The 22,018-nt window shown below is 43.2% G+C and overlaps 1 protein-coding gene across 5 annotated transcripts in view; it reads right to left on the bottom strand.

The window, feature by feature from the left end:
* Positions 1–22,018, bottom strand: part of PROX1 (prospero homeobox 1) — a 48,694-nt gene that overhangs the window by 5,672 nt on the left and 21,004 nt on the right. For all 5 annotated transcript variants that reach the window (XM_048936061.1, XM_048936058.1, XM_048936062.1 and 2 more), the window contains exon 4: positions 21,368–21,562. In XM_048936061.1, coding sequence (XP_048792018.1) covers positions 21,368–21,562 — 195 coding nt within the window. The remainder of the gene's footprint in view (positions 1–21,367; positions 21,563–22,018) is intronic.

The raw sequence follows: 22,018 nt of genomic DNA, 5'->3' as shown, positions 1-22,018 counted from the left end.
GGCAGCCTTCTATTCTCTTATGCAAAGCTGTTATATATAGTACTATAGCAATAACTTTTATAACATGTGTTAGAGATCTTTGTAAAGTCTACTGACAGAATGTAGGTAACAAAATGTTACTGTCTGTGTTTGGAGAGTGGGGGGATTTATAGGATATAATTAGCAGGAGGGGAAACAAACACAATGGTCTTTAAGGAGAGAAATCCCTGCTTGATATTTTACCCGTGCATTTATGACTATGTTCTCTATGTCGGGGCTAATACAAAAGTTATGCACATCAAGAAAGCTGCCTGTACCTCCATGCTTTGCTTTGGTCACAGCCAGTGCTGAAAGCTACTGAGGAAATAGGATATCTCTGAATGTTGTTCACAGTTGAAAAACAAGCAAGCAAGCCTTAAGTGAACATCTTGGTTTTGTGGCTCCTGTGCAAGAGACTTTACTGGGAACCATTATGGGTTTCTCTTCTCTCTTCTTTTCTGAAAGACTACGAATAAAATCCCAACCCCTTCAATGGGCCCATTGTGCTCCAAGTGATGATTCACTTTTTCACTACGGAGCTGCTTCTCTCCTTGTAAATACAAAGATGTGTTCATCATACATTAGTCATAAGGAGAGAAATTTGGTGTGTCAAACTCATCTCGGCTTTATGAACATCGCTGTCACCTCACAGGTGAGCCAGCAAGGACACGCTGGCTCTCAGTGAGTGAATGTTAAAAAACAGCTCCAAACTTTAGTAATGCATTCTACACAGTTGTTTCAGCTATCAGCACCACCTTCTTATCCCCTTATTTCAGTGATTTGAAAGCAAACACTTCAACAAACAGCATGTCAGTCACAATGTTGAAGTCATCTCCACAGAGGTATTATTTTCCATTTTTATAATGGAAATATGGCTTCACTGCACTAGGACTGCTAATGCACAGCCGGCCACTGGCCAGCAGGCTTATAATAGCAAGTACTCCCTCAGTGCTATTATTTGCCCACTCTGACACACCTGGCAAGAGCAATTCTCTGACCTGCAGTAGGATCCATGCAAACCATTCCCGTGGCCAAGGTAGAACTGAGCAACTCTCACTCATTTACTGAACGTGTGTCACACTGTCAGATCAGTGCCTGCACCTTACCTCTATTTCAGACTTTTGTTCTTCTGCCTTTCAAAGCCACTTCTAGAAAACTTATCTGGAAAACTGCACATTTAATCTGATCCTATACAGCTCTGGAGCCTAACTCACCTATCACGGGTGGGGAAATACTAGCCCTTTGCTAGCCACGTTTTGCTAGCGGAGAAGCATGAGATCAGCTCCCCCAAAATCAGCTGACAAAGGCTGTTTCCAGAAGCCCTGATGCCTCTGGAAGCTCCCTGTGGACCTCCAAGAGCAAAACCTGGCCCCACGTGCTCTTCTCTGTTCCCAAAGACAGGCTGCCTTCCATGGAAATTTTTCCCTCAATAGGCTACGCAGAAAGAAATGCTTTTACAGACATTCATTGCAGCAATAACTATGAGAGAAGAAGATATCTATTACCTTTCACTTACTGCAGCTTACAGAAACAGTGCATAACCTCTCTGTTGTTTGCATGCTTGTGAATGCATCCATCAAAGATGCCCCACTTGTCTTGTTCTTGCACTGCTATAAGAAACGATTCACTTTTCTGTTCACACAACTCCAACAAGTGCTCCCATGATGTTCTCAATGCTTCGTTTACTTAAAGCCAACCATGGCAAGGAGTCACTCACTACACAATACTAGACAGAAGGAAATACAGCAGATAACCACCTTTTGGATGTATACATAGATGCCAGCCCGTGAGATTTTCCCCCTGTGCTTGGGAAGTAGAGTTCACAACTTTTAATTCTGGAGTCCACTCCAGAGAACCAATATCAAGAACCTTTCTTTCTTTTCTTCCATGTCACTGGAGATAGGATGGTGGCAACAACAAGCAGCTAAGTGAGCTGAAGTCTTATGTCTTCCCATCTAGTTACATCTGGGACAACTTCAAGCATGGAAGCAACAACCCGGGTTCATCCTCTGCCATGTGTGTGAAAGTTTTCCAGACAGAGGACACCGCATTTCATGGGGTATGAAGCATGAACCCCCTAAGCCACCAGCTTCCAGGCCTTCCACTCCCTTAAAGACAGGCAGGCTTTCTTTTAGGCTAGGAGTTAGCTTTCAGGGTCCAACTTCATTCTACCTGATCACATCTGAGAGGCTGGGTCCCCCTGGACCTGGTACAATAGGCTGCAGAGAGCAGTTCACAAACACAGCAGTGAATGAAGAGACCTCATTATGTGGAGCTCCCAGAGATCTTCCCTACTCCTGAGGCATTACAGCCATTCATAACTCTTTCCTTTTGGGATGTTATTAGCAATTTTTCATGTCAGACTGGATTACACACGTTACTTTGCATGTTGTAATGTGAATAGCACTGTGATTAATCCCCACAGGACAGTATGTCGGCCAACATTTTTCTTTTCTAGAAAGAGTAACCATGCAGTGCATTCTTTTTTTTTTTTTTTTTTTCTTTTTGAAGAAAACACTAGTGAAGTTCAGAGCTTGAAGATAAGTACTTAACTGGATGGGTAGTTAGATTTTTCAGTGGGCAATTAATTAGCCGTGTTAATTATGCATCTGGGGGTAGCATTTCCCTGACCCTTAGTGATGGAGACCCATTCAGCACATCTTTACACCTAGCTGACTGAACATCTCCGAAGTAGGAACATCTGCAGAAAATGCTTCAGTGACAAATAAACTCCGTCTACGTTTCTTTTAATAGAATCAACAATGCCTACTATGAACCCAGGGCATTTTCTTAGCATCAGGTGGCAGCAGTCAATCAAAGAACCACATTGTACGTGCATCAGGAGGAGACAATGAGATCTGCTAAGGGGGAGGCAAGGGGGGTTCCGGGCTGATTTAGCAAGAAATCATACTTTGTCACACACAAAGCTGACAACATAACCTAGGAAAAAGTCCCAGGCCAAACTTTTGGCTTGTGTAAATATGCCAGCTTCAGAACAGCTCTGCTGACTTCAACCTGGTACATATTGAGTCCCTTGCCTCTTGACACAGCCCAGCGGCCACCACTGTGCCCTGACCCCAGCCTGAGCCATGCTCTCACATCCCATGAAAACTACGAGTGAATTAAAGCGCTCATCTGCTCTTGTCTATTTGTGCTGTTTTAACAATTGACGTGTTCCTTGGCTTGAACAACAGACCTGAGGTATTTCACTCCTGCATTTGCACGTGCAACTGCCATGCCGAACAGTTCAGGTTAGCACTACAAAGGAGTACGTGATTAAAAATGCTTAGCACAAATTATTTCTATAGGACTAAAAGCATAGTTCCAAAGGCTCAAAACTTGGAGACAAGGATGACGTAGCTTACACTTGTTTCCTGCAGAAGTATATGCAGTTGCAGAAAGTGATGTTCTTTATAAATACTTGTTGAATTTCTTTTCAAAAAGGCAGAGGTGGTTGGGAAGGTGAGGGCAGATCCTCAGCAGGTCTAAGTCAGAGCTGCTCATGGAAAAATCAGCAAAACAACACTGATTTTATGCCAGCAAAGAGGATCAGGCTTCCCTTTTCGATGGTATGTATGATGTTTAACAGTCCCTTTTGGAAGAAAGGGCACACCAGAAGTAGACGTGTGTCTCAAGTTGGTGGCCGATCAGTGGCCCTTTGCTGCTTTTCTCATTATTGGCTTGTCTTATATCTTTTCTTAGTTAATTCATTTATTTTGGGGATTGTGCTGCAAAGACTTTTTCTCCCTTCTCTCCCATTCTCCTCATCTCCTCCCCTCCCCAATCCCTCCTCCTCCTCCTCCTCTTCCCAGTTGCTTTACCTTCAAGGATGATTTGTTTTATTAAACTGACTGTCCCCAGCCTCTGCAGTACATAATAAAAGCCTGACATAGCAGCCTGCCTGCCTTCTGTGTCCTGCAGATACTCATCATAAGTGTCAGGACATACCAAGGTTAGCGGTCACTGGAAGTGCGCTCACTGGCTCAAGCCTTGCCAAACATGCTTGGCAGCTGAATGAATGTCACAGAGAATAGAAGGGGAATTACAAAGGTTAGAAAGAAGACAGCCTCTCTCTCTCCCTCTCTCTCTCTTTTTTTTTTTTTTCCTGGAGATATATAAGCTGATTTTTCACACTTCTGAAATAAACATCAGCTCATTCACTGTCCCTTTTCAGCACCTAAATCTCTCCCATTGTCACGCAAACGCCTAATTTGTACCCAAGTCTTATTTCTTCATTAGCAAAACAAGATGCTTAATTCTCTCCTAACAGAAAAAGGGAAAAACACCAATACCAAATGACAAAACAAGCCCCTGGTCTGCTCGAAGATTTATATGTGTATTTCATGTCGTTAATCCTATTAACGGTGGGCTTCTTTACAGTTAATCTTTTAAACTTTTACAAATTCTTGCTCAAGTGGTAGATCTAGATGATAGAAAAAGCAATACAGATGTAAAGATCACAGAATTGTGAAAGTCAAGTTAAAACTGATATTCCAGAGAATTGTGTTTTGTTTTTTTACTATAAAAGGGCAATAAAATGCTGACTGTACGAAGACAATGTCAAGGAGAAAAGGGTATTGGTATTTTGGATACTCTTGACTGCTCGCCTTGGAGAGAGAGTTATTCTTGTCACAAACCCTTTTGTCTGCATCTGCTGACTGCTTGCCTGTAGCCAGCAGCATACTTTAACTGTTTTGTCACCTCCTAACATCACATGCATCAGCTGTTGTGCTTTTGTTACGGGTATTGTAGAGCTAATCCACTGTGGCTGTTCTACTGTGCAGTAAATAAAACAGAAACTGCTTCTCAGACAATTCTACATGAATATTTCAGATGGCTTTTACAACTCTGATTCACAAAATAAAATACCTCCCCCCCCAAACTAGACACAGATGCCTCAAAGCTAATTGCATGCGATGACTTCAGGCATCAGAAACAACTGTTTTAGGTGGATACATGAATACACGGACCTTTCTAAAGTAATTCTTCAAAAATACAAAGCACACTTCCTTCCTTGCAATTTTATCTGCTTGTAAATTTTTCTTTAGAACACTTCAGGTTTTTGGCAGTGCCAAATTGAAATGTTTTGTGCTAACAAGATGCTTAAAACGTCTTTGAAAGCTTTTCTTTCATAAGAGAACAAGTCTGAGAAGATTGTTCATTTTTATTTGAGTGTCAAGTATTTTTTAACAATTTTACAAAGTTCCTAAACTTCTCCTGCCAAGTTTCCTAAAGCAGGGAATAAAATATTCCCTCAGAAGTCATTTTCTGTACCTGATTGATGAACTCTGTCCTAAAGCAGAGCGTCTTCCAGCTTGTTCACGGGGGCACTGCTAGCAAACCTGAAGCAGAAAAGTTACCCCAGGAAAGGAGACAAACAGGTGAAGTACTTTACCGAGCATTCATTCACCCTTGTGCACACATGATTCCTCTAAACAAACTCTCCTATCCCTGCTGTTTGTTAAGTAAATATTGATCAAGGAGAGACATATCTCCTGACAGCAGTAGCACAAGCTGGGGACTTGTACTGCAGACAGAGTGGACTTAAATGGATAAACTCAGATGCTGCAGTGAGGCCACACAGATTACTAGATAAAAAGACAAGAAGACAGAGGGTTGGCTTTCCTTTCCCTTTCTGGTTATTTGGAACCCCCATGCCACAAAGGAAAGTTCTCTGCTTCTAGACACAGTCTTGTAAAGCAAGAAGCCTACGTCTTATGTGCCCAAATGACCTCATATTTGTCTCCCTTGCCAGCTGATGCATTAATATTGCAGACAGTAAACGTGGAGTTTAAGTCCCTCTCCTTGAACACACGTGGGAGGCTACCAAGGAGCAGCTCCTCAGCGATGTAAATTTTGACTGCTCCATTGGTTTCAAGGGACAATTTATGTGCCCTGGGGCCAGCCCACCTCTGCTGGATCTGGCTGGGGAGGCACACATATCCTCGGGAGCACTTTTTTCCCATTCATACTTCAGTTGAGCTGCTTGCTCTGATGCGTGTGGGGTAAAGTGCACAACACCCTAAAAAGGTGCCCAGTGCAGGTTTGCAGGCTGGTTCTCATAAGCAAACAATGATTTTTTGGACGGATGTGTCTAATGGCAGTGAAGCTGCAGAAAGCAACAGAAAAGCTGTCAAACCATTATGGGCTGTGATTTCCTTCAAAATTCTGGCGATAGGTAACAGCTACTTCATTGTAGTAAGCTACCAAAATTTGAGAGGATGTTAGAAATAACTTAGGCACTTCTCAGAGCCCTCCTCGGGGATCAGATCAGGAGCCTCCACAGAATGCATATGGTACGTACCCTTAAAGCTGCTCCCTCAGCTGGGTGCAGAGGGAGAAAGGATCAGACACTAGTTTTCAGGACAGGGTCCCATGTTTAGAAGTATCAAGACCAATGCAACCGTTCTAATATTGTAACAGTGTCAGACAACTGCTTGGCTGTGGCACACAAATCTGAAGATCCTTCAGACAGGGACAGCTGGGCTAAGCTCGAAACCTTTTCTCATACGATGTCTAATCTGTGTTAAACTTCAGCTCCATTTATACGATTAGGCTGCCACAGCGTACTTACAGACTTTGCCTGTGGTATTGTGCTAGAGTCTGATAGTGTGTTGTATTACTAATGTTCCAAGAGTAAACACACTTGTAGGAAACAGCTATAGTTCAAGGCTGCACTTTAAAAAAAATAAATGTTTCATCAGTCTTAGCAAAGGAACAAACGGCAATAACACTCTGTATCATATTTTACAAAGCTTCAAAAGAACAATGTCCCGTTGAGTGAAATTCAGTAGCATTCTGTAAACATTAATTTAAGGAAATCAATAGCCTCTGTGAGCTAAAGCCATATTGCAAGATAAACTGGCTGGAGTGCTACTTTGTCAAACAGATTTTAGTTTTCTCGGCTAGATAAAGACGGTTTCAAAACTGGGTAGCGTGTTGCAACCAAGGTTTGAAAACTATGTGGCCTTCAAACAGTCTGCTTGTTCCTACCACAAAGCTGGATAAACATACTTTAAAAATGATAAGATTGGGTCAGGATTGATTTTACTTTCAAATTTTATATAAAGTAGAATTCTTGGTGAATGTTTGTTTGGATTTTTTTGATCCTAATTATGAGCACAAATAAACAAGTGCAGCACAGACAGCTCAAGATGTCAGGCTGCCAGGAGAGGTTAAATTAACCAGAGAGAGGCAGCTTCTTTTCTTTTCTTTTCCTTTCCTTTTTTTTTTTTTTTTTTTTTTTTTTGCAATTGCAGGACTTCATGGATTTAAAAAATTTTTATTCATGTTGACCTGGTGGGCGACAAGTCATCTTGCCAACTAGGAAAGCCAAAATCTCTAGTGGACTTGGGATCAGAGGTCTTCAGCTGGTGAAGGCTGCTCACGTTGCAGAGAGCAAGGTCACGGTGATGGGAGGTAAACAGGCCGGAGGGGTGAGTGGGAGGCCAGACCATGCTTCTGGCCCCGTGATCTGGATGTGGCAGGAGTGAGGGGCTGTGCTGGGAACCTCCTAACCCAAGGATGAGGAGTAAATAACCTCTATTACAGCCAGTGATGGAGAACCTCTCTGGGATAAGGAGAGCAGCCTCACTATGTAAAGCTCTAGGTCAAACAGCTTATGCAACAGTCCAGAACAGCGTACGTACAGCAACAGCAGATGATTCAGGGGAAATATTTTTGCTGAGAAAACAAAGTATAGACTAGATGTTCACAAGTACCCCAAAGTTGGAATACTCTGACCTCAGCCGATGATGTAAACGAGATTCAGTGTAAAAGATGAGTTTGGGGGGCATGACATAACCTTCTCAATGAAGGCACTTGAGAAAGTCTACATACATAAACCATACATCGCCTTCAGCTTCTTACATGAGGAAGATTTAAGCTTGAAGGCTTTTGGGACAAGCTGGCCCCTAAACATGTGGAAACCTTTGGGGGGCAAGCTCTTCTCAGACTCTCCATCCTGTAAGAGATCAGTTCTTAGGGTAAGTCAGAAGTAAAGCAAGGCATCTTACTACAGGAAGCCACCTTTTTCTGTGGTCTTGCAGGGTGGCTGGTAACACCAGGAACCAGCCCCTTCCTGAGGTTCATCCCCGTGAGCTGGTGAACTCCCCCTTGTTGAAGAGCTAGAAGAAGCTCTTCTTTCTCCCCTGTGTACTCACACATTCACTGATTCCTCTGAAGACTGGGCATTCACACGATCTGCAGCTGCAGGCACTCATGTGCCATGGTTTCCAGGGTATCCCTGCCCAGAGCTTCCCTGTTTTCCTGTGCTTTCAGGGGCAATGTGTGTCTAATATCTCCTGGGAGCCGCAGCTCTTTGCACCTTTGCCCAACCCTTCACCTCCCATCACACACATGGTGAGCTGCTGCATGGAACCATCTCAGTGCCGCAAGTTGGTGTGGCAGCATATCAAGCAGGAGGCTTTGGCTTCCACACAGAATTTGGAGGCAGGTTTTGGAGTAAGTTGCTACACTTTTTGGCGTGAAAGCCATGGCAGCATATGGCCCAATGTTCTCAGTTTAAGTCTGACACTTAACATTATTTAACAGTTTCTGTGTTAGGTGCTTTATAAGGTAAAGGAAATTAACAATTTTCAGCTAATTAGATCACTCAATTGGCTGAACATCCTGGACACCTCTTAGAAAAAAATAGGTTGGCTCAGCTGACGGAAAGGCTAATGCCTCTTCCATTATCACTTATGAGGAGAGGGAAATAGTTGGAAAGGATGTTTTTATTTTTAAAACACAAGTGAAAAATATTTAAACTATTGGACACTTCAGTAAACACACTTTGCACTCCTCCAAAACCTTTATAGGGAGCAGATGCCAGTTTGCCCGCTGCTACTTGTACCCTGATCCCTTGACTACAACTGCAGCCCTCTGGTGCCACCATGTTTAGTGCCTTCAGGCTTCCTCACACAACTCTTACTGAGTGACTCTGTTAAGAAGCAGATTTTTTTGGAACGAGAAAAATATGAACCAGGAGTTGGGTGGATGCTCAACACAGTCTGCCAGCCTCAGTGCCACAGGACGGTGAGCCCACTGCTGTGGGACAGCAGCGACACTGCAGCGCTGAGCCTGGTGTGTGGGAAAAGTGTTCGTCTGAGCTCTGCTCAGAAGAGAAAAATTAGGAAAGAGATAAAGGTTTCTTATTGCATTTACTGTTGTGCTGGATTTTTTTCACTCTGTGAAAAGCTGGAAAACACGTGGCCCTCGAATGATTTAAGAATGCATTTTGAAAGTGCTTGCTTGAAACAAAGCTGAGATGCCTTATCCTTCATGTGAGGTTTGGGGCACTACTAATCTACCACTGGCTCACTGTTATCTCCTCTGCCACGCTCACAAAAAGGAGGGAGAATGGGCATTGACAGTGGGGCTGCTGAGATGTCTGATAATATCAGGGAAGTGAAAGTGGTAGTGCAGTGAAAATGGATACTATGTGATACATTAGATTTAATCACTTGCATTTCAATTAAGCTTTTCCACAAATAAAGAATGGGAAATACACTGCAGGCTCCCTGTACAACAGGAGGTAGGTTGCTGAAGCTCCCCATCCCCTGCCTGGACCCCTGTCCCATCTCACAGTGCACAGAAGGCATCTTGCCCCACAGGGTCCCTGTGGGCACTGCTATGCCCGTGGCTCAGGCAACAAACCTATCCATCACAGAATGTTATGATCTGCTGCAAACACCATGGCCTCAAAGCATCAGTTTTTAAGCACAAAATTTGATAACCAGATCTGAGAAGGTTAACATAAAAGACTTTCCATTTTATGATTTATTTAGACTTCTTGGACCTTGCAGTTCAGTTCTCCCCTTTCCCCATACTCAAAAATCATCGATAGTATTTAGCTGGAGAGATGATTATCAAGTCTCCTTTTCTGCCTTACTGATAAATTAGAACTGCATGAGATGTAGAAGCTCCTAATGGAAACTCTGATTGCCCTTAGCGTACTGCATTGCCAGTGGCACTGCTGCAGAATGGAAAAATCACTAAGGTTCCTCTGGCTTGTGATAGTTGGGTGTTTAGTATATGTTGGGGAATGGAAGGAAGGATCACAGAAAGTTCACACCCAAGAAGGTGTATCATTCAAAACGTGAAGGAGAAATAAAACTCATAAGCCCAATAGTCTGACTGTAACTCGGCCCCACAATGGGGAAATGCAATCTGCTGCCAGAGGCTGCCTACAATGCCAAGTGGCATATTACATACCCTGCTGCCAAACTCTGGCAGGTATTAGATACAGGTGCCCACAGAACATCTGTCCAAGAAGGTGAGCATGAGGATGACCACCCAGGCCTGGCCCTGCTGCAGGACCACAGGGTGCTCATGGCACAGCCTCCTGCTCACAGCAGCCTGCTGGGGTGAGATGTGTGGCTCGGAAGGACTAGGAGGCACAGCCTGCACTGTGAGGACCTTCACCAGCAGGGCAGCCTCTGCTTTCATGGCTTCATTCCATGCTGAGCAAGGCAGGCAGTAACTGCTGGTTAGACTGTGGGTCTCTATAGAGGTACTTTGCAGACCTTGTTTGTATGTAAGGATTTTCCGGAGCTCAGCAGAATTTGGCCTCTAAGATGAATCGTTAACACTGTAGTAGAAGCACCAATTAAAGGCTTATATATCTAAAGAACATCTTGTAACGTGTAAAAATGTCATAACAGTGAGTAAACATCTATAAGCGGCATTGCTTCCTCTTGCTTGCTCTTCCCACCTCTCTGCATTGCAGTCACCTTTGTCTTCCGTGCCTGCCCCTGACAAAGCCCCAGCAGTTACCAGAGTGCCCTTTCCCTGCTCGCTTTGTGTGTGCTGGGGCTGGGAGGCAGGGATGGAAGCAGGTGGTGGTTAATCAGTCTGGCAGGGAAATGGCCAGTCACTGGGGTCCTGTTGGGGGTGGTATGAAGGTGGTAAGCATGCCCTCTGGCATCAGGAGACCTTTCCTCTCTCCCACGACAGAGGGTAGGGGCTGCAGAAGGAAACCGTGCATGGTTTGTGGAAATTGGGCATGGCCTCATCCAGGTTGCAGGCACAGAACTATGTGCTCCAGGGCTGGGCCTACCCAGGGTCAGTCAGCTTAGTGAGCTGGGTGACGAAGTCCTCAATCCTAATGGACTGAGCTCCCCGTCCCTAAAGAGGTTTGACTCCTCTTTAGACCTCATGGAAGGAAATGGTGCGGCTGTAGACAGCACTGGATGAGATAACCTCAGGGCTAGGCCTGATGGAGCCAGTCCTCTCTGCAGTTGTCTGAGATAAGCCATTCAGCTTCTTCCTAAACACTGATGCTTAGCGCTCAAAGGGCTTTTCTTTTCTGTTCAGTTGATCCCCCCTCTCTACCATTAAAAAGTTTCTAAAGTTGTAGACTGCTGTGTTAAATACATTTATGTGCCTATACCACTGTAGTCACCTAAGTCCCCTAGGTCTTTCTGCTTCCCGCGCTTCTGCTCTCCGCATAGCCTCCCCATTACATGCAGAAGCAACTTCCAGGCCACATCTCATAAGCAGTTTTGGACTATTGCGTAGCTACACACTGTTCTGAAGGTACATTTCTACTTGTGCCTTGAAACCGTGTCCCTTGGGGGCGGTCCCTGAGTCCCTCTGATGGCACAGTGAAACGAGGCAGCAGCAGGCTGCGTAACTTCCCCCTCTGCAGATAAGAAGGATGAACCTTGCCCCTTCCAGATCTACAGGGAGAAATCATCTCCGATATGCTGACTAATTTCAGACGGCTCTTCTGGCTGTCCCTCTTCCTCTCACCCACCCACGCTTACATCAGGAAAATGTGGGGATCTTTCTCTGCACAACCAATTTCAGCAACACACCTAGTGATGGGCTCTGTGTAACTATGGGAGAAACAAACTCCCTCTCTCTTGGACTGAAAAGCATTTCTTAACTTCAGTCTTTGTGTTACTATCAGCACTTCAGTATGACAGCGACCTGTGGTTCCCAGCTTCTCCCCATCTCGTGTAGGTGGCAGCCCCACACTCTCACAGACCTCTGCAATACTCTGCCATTGCTACCTCAGACTGAATATTTCAGTCTCACAGATTTAACCATCTCTTAAAATAGTGTCCGCACTGCATTAGGCTGGAAAATAGTACAGGCTGTGAAGCTGCTAAATCTCTCCCATGGTTTCCAAAGGTTATACAAAATCCTTCATTCGTATTACAAGAACTTAACTCTTGTCCATTCTAAAACACGTTGAAGATACCAAGCAAGCTTAAAGGTGACATATTCAAAACCTTACAGGATGGGCAATCCTATCTGTATGACTTCTGCTAAAGTCAGTCACATAGCCCAGACCCCACACTGTGAGATGGTATCAGCTGGAACCTCCTCTTTTGGCAAGGGCCCCTTACAACAGTAAAAACAACACCTCCCTCCTCCCCACAGCCATGGACAGGATGGCTCTGTAGCTCCAGATCCAGGTCTGCATTCAATTTTTTTTTTTGTTTTAAAATAAACAAATTGAACTTTTTTTTTTTTCATTCAATTGACATTTAACAGATATTCACACACTTGACTTTATGCAACAAAAGACAGCTCTTCAGTTGGCATGGATTAATTAGCTCCAATGACTGCTGGAGCTGATTTACACCAAAACCTGAGAATCCAGCCCAGAATTTAACTCAGTGCCACAGAGAAAAAGTGTGAGGTGGGTGGGATGGGGATGGAAAAAATCTTATGAAGCTAGTAGCTAACCCACTATTTCAGATCTCTCTGGTATGACAGTTATATAGAAGAGCTACGATAAAGTTTAGAAGATCAAACATTTTCCTCAATTTTCACAGTACAAAACGTTCTATGCCCTTTCATGTGAAAAAGGAGCGAGAACACACAGCATATAAGAAATGTCGGTCGATCGGGTCTTGTGAACACCCTCTTCTTTTACTGCTTTCCCAGAAGTTCTGAATGAGAAATTTAACTATATTGTCTACAAGAAAGGAAGAAGGTCTAGAAAAGCATGAGCGACTTGCATGCTACCCGTTACCCCATTACCACAACTAGGGTTTGCTAGCTGGTAAGAAAAATTACATTTGTGTTAGGTTGTTTGTTTTTTTCTTTTTTATCAAACACCAAGGTTTAAAATGTTCCTATTCACTGAAACTGTGTAGCCTCACATATTCTTTTGGTACAGGACAAATTGAAAAGGATTTAAGCTCAGAGGGATAAGACTTTATGCTAGCAAGGGACAACATGGGTTAAAATTCACCTTGCTTCTCACTCCTCATCCAGGATAGATTTTTGGAGAACGACAGACATCTGGAAATCAGTTTTACATAGAAAAATAGAAAACAGGGAAGAACTAGGAAGATGAATAAAGGCTCATCACAGACACAAAAGAACAGAGCAAAAAGAAGCTTGGATTTGGGTATTCTTGTCTGGCAAGGAGGCAGGCAGTAAGGCTAATGAAGCATTTGCGATATGGGACGTATGCCAGCGTAACAAAGAAGATGTGCATCAGCTCTGCAGATGTGCCAAAGCCCCCAGAGCAAAATAATGACATAATCACCATCAGTGTCACAGACCAGACTGTACACAAGGTGACATGGGAGAGAATAAATAAGAGTCTTTAGAGGCCTGCAGTACACACACGGGAAGGAACAGCCATTCCTCACAACTGCCACAAGAGAGTGGCGAGAGGTTGGGGATAATGTGTGCAGCTAGCAAAAGAAATCTTGAATTGTGCAAGGCTAGCGCACGATAAATTGGTGCTTTTCTCCATCTCCAGTTGACGTTTCAATTCCCACTACCCCTTGTTGAATGCAAAATGAAATGACAAGTAGGAATCGGAAGACTTTGCCAAGTTTTTGTTTTGTTTTGTTTTTGCCTGGTTTTTTTTTGTTTTTTTTTTTTTGGAAAAGGGGTTGTTTTGTTTGAGAAGAGGATGGGGTAAGAATGAGTACCAGTAAATTACTGTTAAAAAAAAAACAACAACAAAAAAAAACCAAACAACGAAAGACCAGACAAAAAGCTTCACCCAAGCAGAGCACAGCACACTGCCGCTCCATGCACTCACAGGCGCACGCACAGAAACCCTGCACTATTCAGCTGGAACAATCCTAGTATTCCCCCAAAGCAAAATTAGAAACAAACAAGGATGGGTTTGGCTTTTTTCGGTGGCTGTGCTTTCTGGTTTACTGTTATTCAGGAACGAAAGCAGGAATCCCACTAAAATATTTTTCCACGCTAAAAGACAAGATTACTATTTTATTGATCAGTAATAAAACACCGCTTAGGGCAATTTAGTACTTAACATGTTATTTGCGGTGGGGAGTAATCTGAAAAGCTCTGAGTAGCCTTAAATCGTTTCCCAACAGCTCTCCCTGTGTAAAAGCAAGCGTCTGCCTCGGTACAGCTGTGCGACTCGGTGGCACGTTTTTTTACAGGACTTTTTGCCTGTTTCTAGAGGGAGCATCTGTTTGCTGAAACAGAGCAGCCCGCCCTTCGCCACGGGCCCGCCTGGGCAAACGGTGACAGAGCAGGGGACTCGCTGCAGGCGCCACCAGGACGCTGGCAGAAGGAACACTCAGGCACGTAATGGTTTGCAGGATCGGGCCCTCCAAGAGGAGCTCAGAAGAACAAAGCACTTGGCTTCACCAGTGTCCCTTTTCATTGCTTCTAATGAAAGATTCATAAGAATAACTTTAATTTTTTATGATCTTTTTTTGCATTACTGTATTAGCTGCATCTACTTTGTACGCGATTTCTTCTTAAATACAGAAAACCTGTTTCCAAATGCCAGGCCTAATAACTTAATTGTGCAATAATTGATCTCGATTGTTGAGCAGTCCTTCTTTGCATTAAGGAAGTGAGATGGAGCCCAGAAAATGTTCTACATGATTATCCCTTTTCGTAGCAAAGTGATGCATTTATTAGGAATACAGGTAAAGGTCTGACGTGGAGTCTTATTTTAATATATATTTTTTTGAGATTAAAAAAAATATTAAAACCTCCGTAATTTGCTAGTAAAACTGTTCAGTGGAAGAATGATTGTATTTGTCTTTTTTGGCTTCGCCCAATTAATTGGAGCAGTAACATAACGATCGTTAATAAACAGCTCTAATTTGACTGTACTTCTTGCGTATCTACTAACCGCGTCGTATCTTTGTGTAGCGTACCATAAGGGGAAACAAGGAAGCATGTATATAATTTTGTCCTGTTTTATGTGAAGTTTAATCATTACACCACAGAGGAGTCTCCAAATCAATTGCAGAAGGTGCAACAGTATTAATAATCTGTTTAGCCAACTCTGGCTTCTTTGCACTTTGATGTTATGAGCAGAGGCAGGATGAACCCTGGCAGTTTTTTTTCATTGGCAAGTGTTTGTGTCTATTACAGCTTACACCAATGTTTTCTTTTATGCTTTTTCTACTGTGCCCCCTTTTTCCTCCTAAGATTAAAGAAACAAACAAACAAAACCAAACAAAAGAGCAGATCAACTCAACAGACGAACCATCGCTTATTTGGCGCATTTTGATCAAAGTGGACTGATCGAATTTTTCATTTATTTACCAAAGTTTCACGGCAGCCCTTCTTCATAATGACAGCAGCGTTGCCATTTTTTTTTTTTCCTCCTCCACATAAAATAGAAGGGGTTCTGAGAAAGTTTTTAATTAGCTAAATAGGTCTGTGTAATCCAGATGAAATAAACACGCCCGTTTGAAAAGGTTGTTAGAACTTTTGCAGCCATTTAATCCATAGATGGCTGAACACAATGATACCTTCTGCAGACAGCACCGCCACCACCAGCAGCTGTTAGAAGAGAGCTTGCTCCCTGCTCCTATTGATAACCCTTTGTGGAACGAAGAAAAAGAGCTGAGGGAAGGAGAACTGAATGTCAGACAATAGACATCGCTACACACACTGTCTCTGAACTTTCCTCATCTCTGAAGGACAATTAATTATGAAGGCCTTTGGGGTAGGTCGAAGCAAGGGAAAACCTACTGCTGGCCCAGCACTCCAGCCGCTATCTCTGTGTTTGTTAAATGGTCGTGCCTGTTGGGGAACCAGAGTAGCAGCCACCAAAATAGCCAATAGATCATTTAGGAAAAAGAGAGCAAAAGATTTTTTTTATGTGTGCCTGTCCTTGTATAATTCTATTCTCACTGTGAAATCATCCATACACAAAACACAAGGACAATTTTTTTTTTTTTTTTTTTTTTCAGAAGAGCCACAGGGTAGGTTACAGTCAGAAACGGCCTCTCAGTGGTGTGTTAAAAAGGATGGTCTTTTCACCAAATCATTTCACAGAGGCAAAACAGACAAACACAAAGAGTTGAGACTTTTTCTCCTACATTAAATAGAGTAACTGATAAGGTCAGACATATGATACCTAAAGACATGAATCTGTGAACTCTTGAAGTCAAAGGACTTCTCTGTGCAAAGGAACAATCTTTCAAAGGAAATAGATCATAGAACTCCACTGAATCCCCTTTAAACTTTATGAAGCAGGAGGAGAAAAAGCTCTAAGTAGGGAAGCTTGACAGAAGAGCCTTGAACTATTTTCTGAAGGAAAGATGAGACCCTCCCTAGGCTGCCACAAAACATCTTTTTTTTTCTAAAGGCTCTTCTGAACTTTGATATGTGCCAAGACACCGCTATTGAAAGCTGTATAATTATGTGCTATAGCCACTGTAGAAAATGCTTTGTTCACCACAACAAAGAACAATAAGCAAAGTAAAGTGACATTACACTGTATCTTTTTCTTTAAGAATGTTGAGAAAGGTCACGGAACGTTATAACTAATAAAGCTGTTGAGTAAGGAAGTTTAAAGTTGATCTTGCTGTGCTTAAATGTAACCCAATGACAAAAAGGCAGAGGGAACTAAAATTGTAATGACATTAAAAAATAGATCATATATCAATGTGCCAACTTCATTATACAAACACCTTGAATCCAGAGGACACAAACATAAAAAACGAGCGTAGTTCTGCAACAGTATTCCTCCTGTGATTCCCTCCCTAATAGCTTCCAACTACAAGCTGCAGTTCCACCAACTGCAGAAACTGATTAAGCGGCATTAATTGATACATGCATGGCACGATCCTGCTACTGAAAGCCATGGCTTTTCTTACTCAATTTACTAATCGACTCCGATTCCTGTGCAGTTTTCAAGGAAAGCTTTACTGTTTCACAAGAGAGCCTCCTCAAAATTTAGAAAACAAAACAAAACAACACAAAAGGAAAAAAAGACCTGAGGGCATCAATTAAATTTCCTGACAGCAAGATTTTTGAGTGAGAAAGAAGTTCCATCTAGAGATAGATGTCAGGTGTTTTTTTTTTTCTCTAGAGGTATCAGGACAGTTAAGTTTGCTATTCTTACACTGCAGATTCAGCTTTATTCTCCTTGCTGCAGACTGCAAAAGAGAAGCATTCCTACTTTTCCTTTAAGAATGTGGAGAACGGATGTTGAAACACGACAACAATAAAGCCCTTGAATGAGGAAGTATACAGCTGAGGAAAAAAAACACAAGGAGTGTAATACTAAAATAAACAACTGCCCCATCAGCCTGGGCCCACTTCTGGTCCCATTACAAGTGCTCAGACTGCGCTGTTGCACTCTGTAGAGGAAGGGCATGCAAGCTCAAAGATGGAAGTTTGCAGTTACTGACTTGATTTTCACTTCTCTTGAGACCACTTTACACTGCTTGAGTTGTGTAAAGGAGCGTTAGGGTGGTTATAAATTCTCCTTTATAGTGCCTTCATAAAAGCAAGAAATACGCATACAAGGTCTCAATTTAGACCAGAATCAAGTTAGAAAGCTTTAACTTTCCTGATGAGTGCCAGTTCAGATTGAGATGAATCCTGCAGATGCAACTGGGAAAGTTGAGTGGGGTTGGACCAGATGATCTGTAGAGGTCCCTTGCAACCTCAAACATTCTGTGTGATTCTGTGTGTGTGACATGAGTTCCTAAAATAGTCACACGAGTGGCCAGAATTTTCAGTAATTTAGGATGTTTTCATTCTTGGATGCAGAACTGGGCACACATCATCAGAAAATGGACCATCGAGGACCTCCTGACAAAGTGGCTCTCATTAACAGATTTCCAGTTAAGCATCCCAAAATGGAACTGGCCTAAAACCATCATCACTTCTGAAAATGTTGGCAGCCAATGTTTCTCTCAAGGGTTTGCAGGGCACTTATGTGACAGGGTTATTACTTGGACTTTATAGGTGGTGGTGTTTGAATTGTTTTAAATAATCACACCGACGTTTACAGGACTAACTCAAAGTGCGTTAAGTATGTTCTGCTAAGACAGCAGCACAACTGGCCTTAATGAGGTTCTTCCCCACCAGCATGGCTCTTGCCTGGCAAAAGTAGAGCAGACTTCCTAAAAATTGTCTCCCCTCTTCTAGATGATGACATGTGCCAGGACCAAGAAACAGTTGCCACGTCAGACTTCAGTGTAATAGTGCAGCTTGGCAGATGTTTTGCTATCATGATCAATCTCAGAAATCACATCTGCAAAAGTGGGTACACTCCATGCTACAGCGGACTCACATCTGGTGGCTACGCAGAGGAGTGTGGTGAGTGCACAGAGCAGGTGGGAAGGCACAGAGCAAAATGCCAGGCATAGGAATGGGAGCCTGATTTGTTCAACAAGCACAAGAAAAAGGACTGGGGTATTTTGCAGGGATGTTAATATATGGAGAATGACGGTAACTACAAAAAAACATCAGGGAGCAAAAGTGATGGAGGAGCAGGAGCCAAAGCAAGGCTGAAATCCAGCTGTTGTCTTCAGGCCAATTTCTTTTGCTTCTTTTAAGTAAATAAATAATTTTCTAACCATATTTTGATTTAAACTTACAGCATGGTGTCTCCCTTGCTTGAAACCATTTTGTCACAGTCATAACTGTGAGTTCTGATGATATCTTTTAAGAAAGATTTTATAAGAGAGCCACAGAACCATTTATGATTTTTTTTTCTTGTGATGCATAGCAACAATACCTGGCTTTAATTATTGCAGCTGGCATTCAAGAGCCTATGGCAACATCACAGACAAGACAGATATCAAGTGGCATAGCAAGCTGTCCTCTCTTTCTGACCAACTTCAGCACTTGTGCTTGGACACTGACATTTGAGGCTTTCATTCACCAGTACAAGCCACCTTCTCCCTCCCTGGGCAGAATTGCCCCAAAACAGAGAAGCGTCTTCATTCTTCATGGAAAAAAAATAAAGAAAAAGTTGTTTTTCCAGCTTTCAAATCTTAGTTCAAAATTATTGTGTGCAGCTACATTCAGCACTGTTTATTCCAGCAAATCATATAGCAAGAAAGAGAAATGTGGAAGCAGCTACACACGTGTACACATATGTGCACACACAAACACAGGCAGAGCTGTGTGGCTGGAGGAGGTGGTGTATCTGGCTCTGGCTCGCAGCCATGAGGGTACAATGGCAAGGCTAAAAATGATAGGGCATGTGGTTTGTTAAACATCTTATTTGACTTTGCTTAGAGCTGTCAGTTTCAGTGCACGGGAAACAAAACACAGTGTCACAGATTCCTAAGTAAATCAATGGCACAACTAGATATGGACTAAATGCACATTTTAGCTATATTTTTTTTTCCTAGTTGTCAACTTAGGCATATTTAAGTATATGCATGAATTTCACCCAAGAAGAGACAAGGAGGAGTGTTTAGGAAGGGTAGGGTAAGTGATTTAAGAGAAACAGTCTATCAGACTAATCAGAAGATCAGCAGTGTATCACCGAAGTATGAGTGGAAGAAACTTTGATGACACTAAATATGGCAAATGCTCAGTTTGCTAAATCCCTTAGGATCCAGTTTCAACATTACAGTACTTGTCATTTTTGGTTTGCAGCTTGTGGGGGAGGGGCTAGGCATTTATTGGCAAAAGTTACATAGGCTATACTAAAAACTGCACCATACAGTTTAATGATCTGGTAACTGCTGGATTTTCACTGCAAAACCAAGAATTGAACCTCTGAGAAATTCTCATTATCTGAGATAACACAGAAAAGGCTTTGTGAAAGGATCTGCAAATCACTGTCTTTTGTATGATGTCTGAAGGCCATTTCCTCCAGCACTGGGGAAAGAAGCAAGGAGCTCCTTTCCCACCAACAGTTAGACCCATTTACCAAGGAGGCAGCCAACAATGGCAGCACTAAACAAATCAGACTTGCATTTTCTTATCTCCCTGAAAATATCTATATGATCCCCATGCTTCTTCACTGAAGCAATCTGCTGACATTAACATTGCAACAAATGTTTTGAAACAAGTATCTGAAATTGTAAAGGACCAAGAATTTTAGAGAGCAAAGAGCATTTCAATCTATTTTCTGCAAACGGGATTACAGTTGCAACGAAAAAGAGGAAAAGCCTGAGGGAGTTTAAGAACATTCTGACAGAAGAAAAGCTAGCAACTCTTATCCCTTTGCATGTTTCTCTTTCTGTTCCTGCATCTTCCGTTACATCCTGGCATACGCAGAGCCTGGCCTGATCCCTTCAGGTGCTGGGGCACAAATCTGGTATTGCCAGCTGTGGCAAATGGCAGATACACAGACATCCTCTGCACCCCTTTCTTGCTCTGTCCTGTCCATGCCACTTCTCTCCTACAAGAGGCTGAGCTGAGGCCCTTTCTTAAAGCCTTTTTTGTATTACCTGAACTTAAGTGCTGTAAAAATGGACCCTGATTAAAAAAAAACCTGGAGGATTTTAAGCAGAAATCTACCAATTGTATTCCAACAAATGCCACTTTTGCTACAGGACAGGACTCAACTTACCAATGAGTGACAGGTGCAGACAAAACCCAACAATAATAAAACATGTTCCACCACCACTTTCCCACTGTCCCCGACCATGAGCTTCCCCTCACATATTCACGCCCATGATCACCTGAGGGCCATGACATTGCTTCCCTCCACCATGGTCTTCATTAAAGCCACCAAACCATTGCAAGTGGAAACTGAGTGCATTTAGCTCAAGTGATCGTTTTATTCTGGGCAGCCCACACTGGGTGTCCCCACATGAGCAGGGATTGGACGAGGTGGCCTCCAGAGTCCCCTGACAGCCTGCAATGCTGTGGAGTGTTGACTCCACAGTTCAATGACAGTTGACAGTTCAATGAAGGAGACCTGAAAGAGTCACAGGGTGACTGCTCTCTCTATAGTCCCAAAATCTCAAAAACACTAAGAAACTTAGCCAGAAAGTGAAAACTTTCATCCTTTGCCAAGCCCTAGGAGGCCTAAGACTCCAACAACCACAGCTAATGTGACAAATTAGCCCTGGGAAAGGCAGACAACCCTTCCCATCACTGGAAGGCGTCACCATGAAGTGCTACCTGCCCCACGGCACGACCCACACGTGCAGAAACGAAGATGAGTGCCTACCTCAAAGTCATTCGCTTTATTGTAGTGCATGTTCAGGGCCCTGTACAGCTCACAGTCTCTGGTTATAGACAGCTCCTCCGTGCTCGTGACCCCGTCGTTGATGGCTTGCCGCGCGTACTTCTCCATCTGAATGTAGTAAAACTCACGGAAATTGCTAAACCACTTGATGAGCTGAGAGGTAATGCATCTGTTGAACTGTTGAATTTAAACAGTAAGAAGGGTAAGAGCAGTGACATTCTTTCCCCCAGCCTTACTCCTTTCACAAAGCGCACAGCCCGCCCCTTCCCTCCACCTCCTAAGCCCATGTGCCTGTGCTTTCAGTGCGGGGGGAAGGAGGCAGCGGGTGAATGGTGAGGGGAAAACATGCGTGGCCAAGAATTCCCAGACAAATAACTACAGGGTAAATAAAGATGCTGCGTCCATCCCCCCTCCAACTCCTGACAGGATCTGTTACCACTGCACCATCCCTTCTCCCAACAGTCTGCCCTGCTCTCACAATTGAAAAATGTGGTGTGCCTGATGGGATGTGCAAAAAAATGGTTATTTTGGTGTGGAGGTGTCACCGAGATGCAGCAGACTTTGGCTAATTGGCCAGCCCCTTGGCCTCTTAGCTGACTTAGGGATTTCTGCAGCAGCTGCCGGGCTGAGGGG

The sequence above is a fragment of the Lagopus muta genome, chromosome 2 (genome assembly GCF_023343835.1).
Source record: "Lagopus muta isolate bLagMut1 chromosome 2, bLagMut1 primary, whole genome shotgun sequence".
Taxonomy (NCBI): Eukaryota; Metazoa; Chordata; class Aves; order Galliformes; family Phasianidae; genus Lagopus; species Lagopus muta.
Note: the sequence above shows the minus strand (reverse complement) of the source record. Positions and strands in the feature narration are given on the sequence as shown.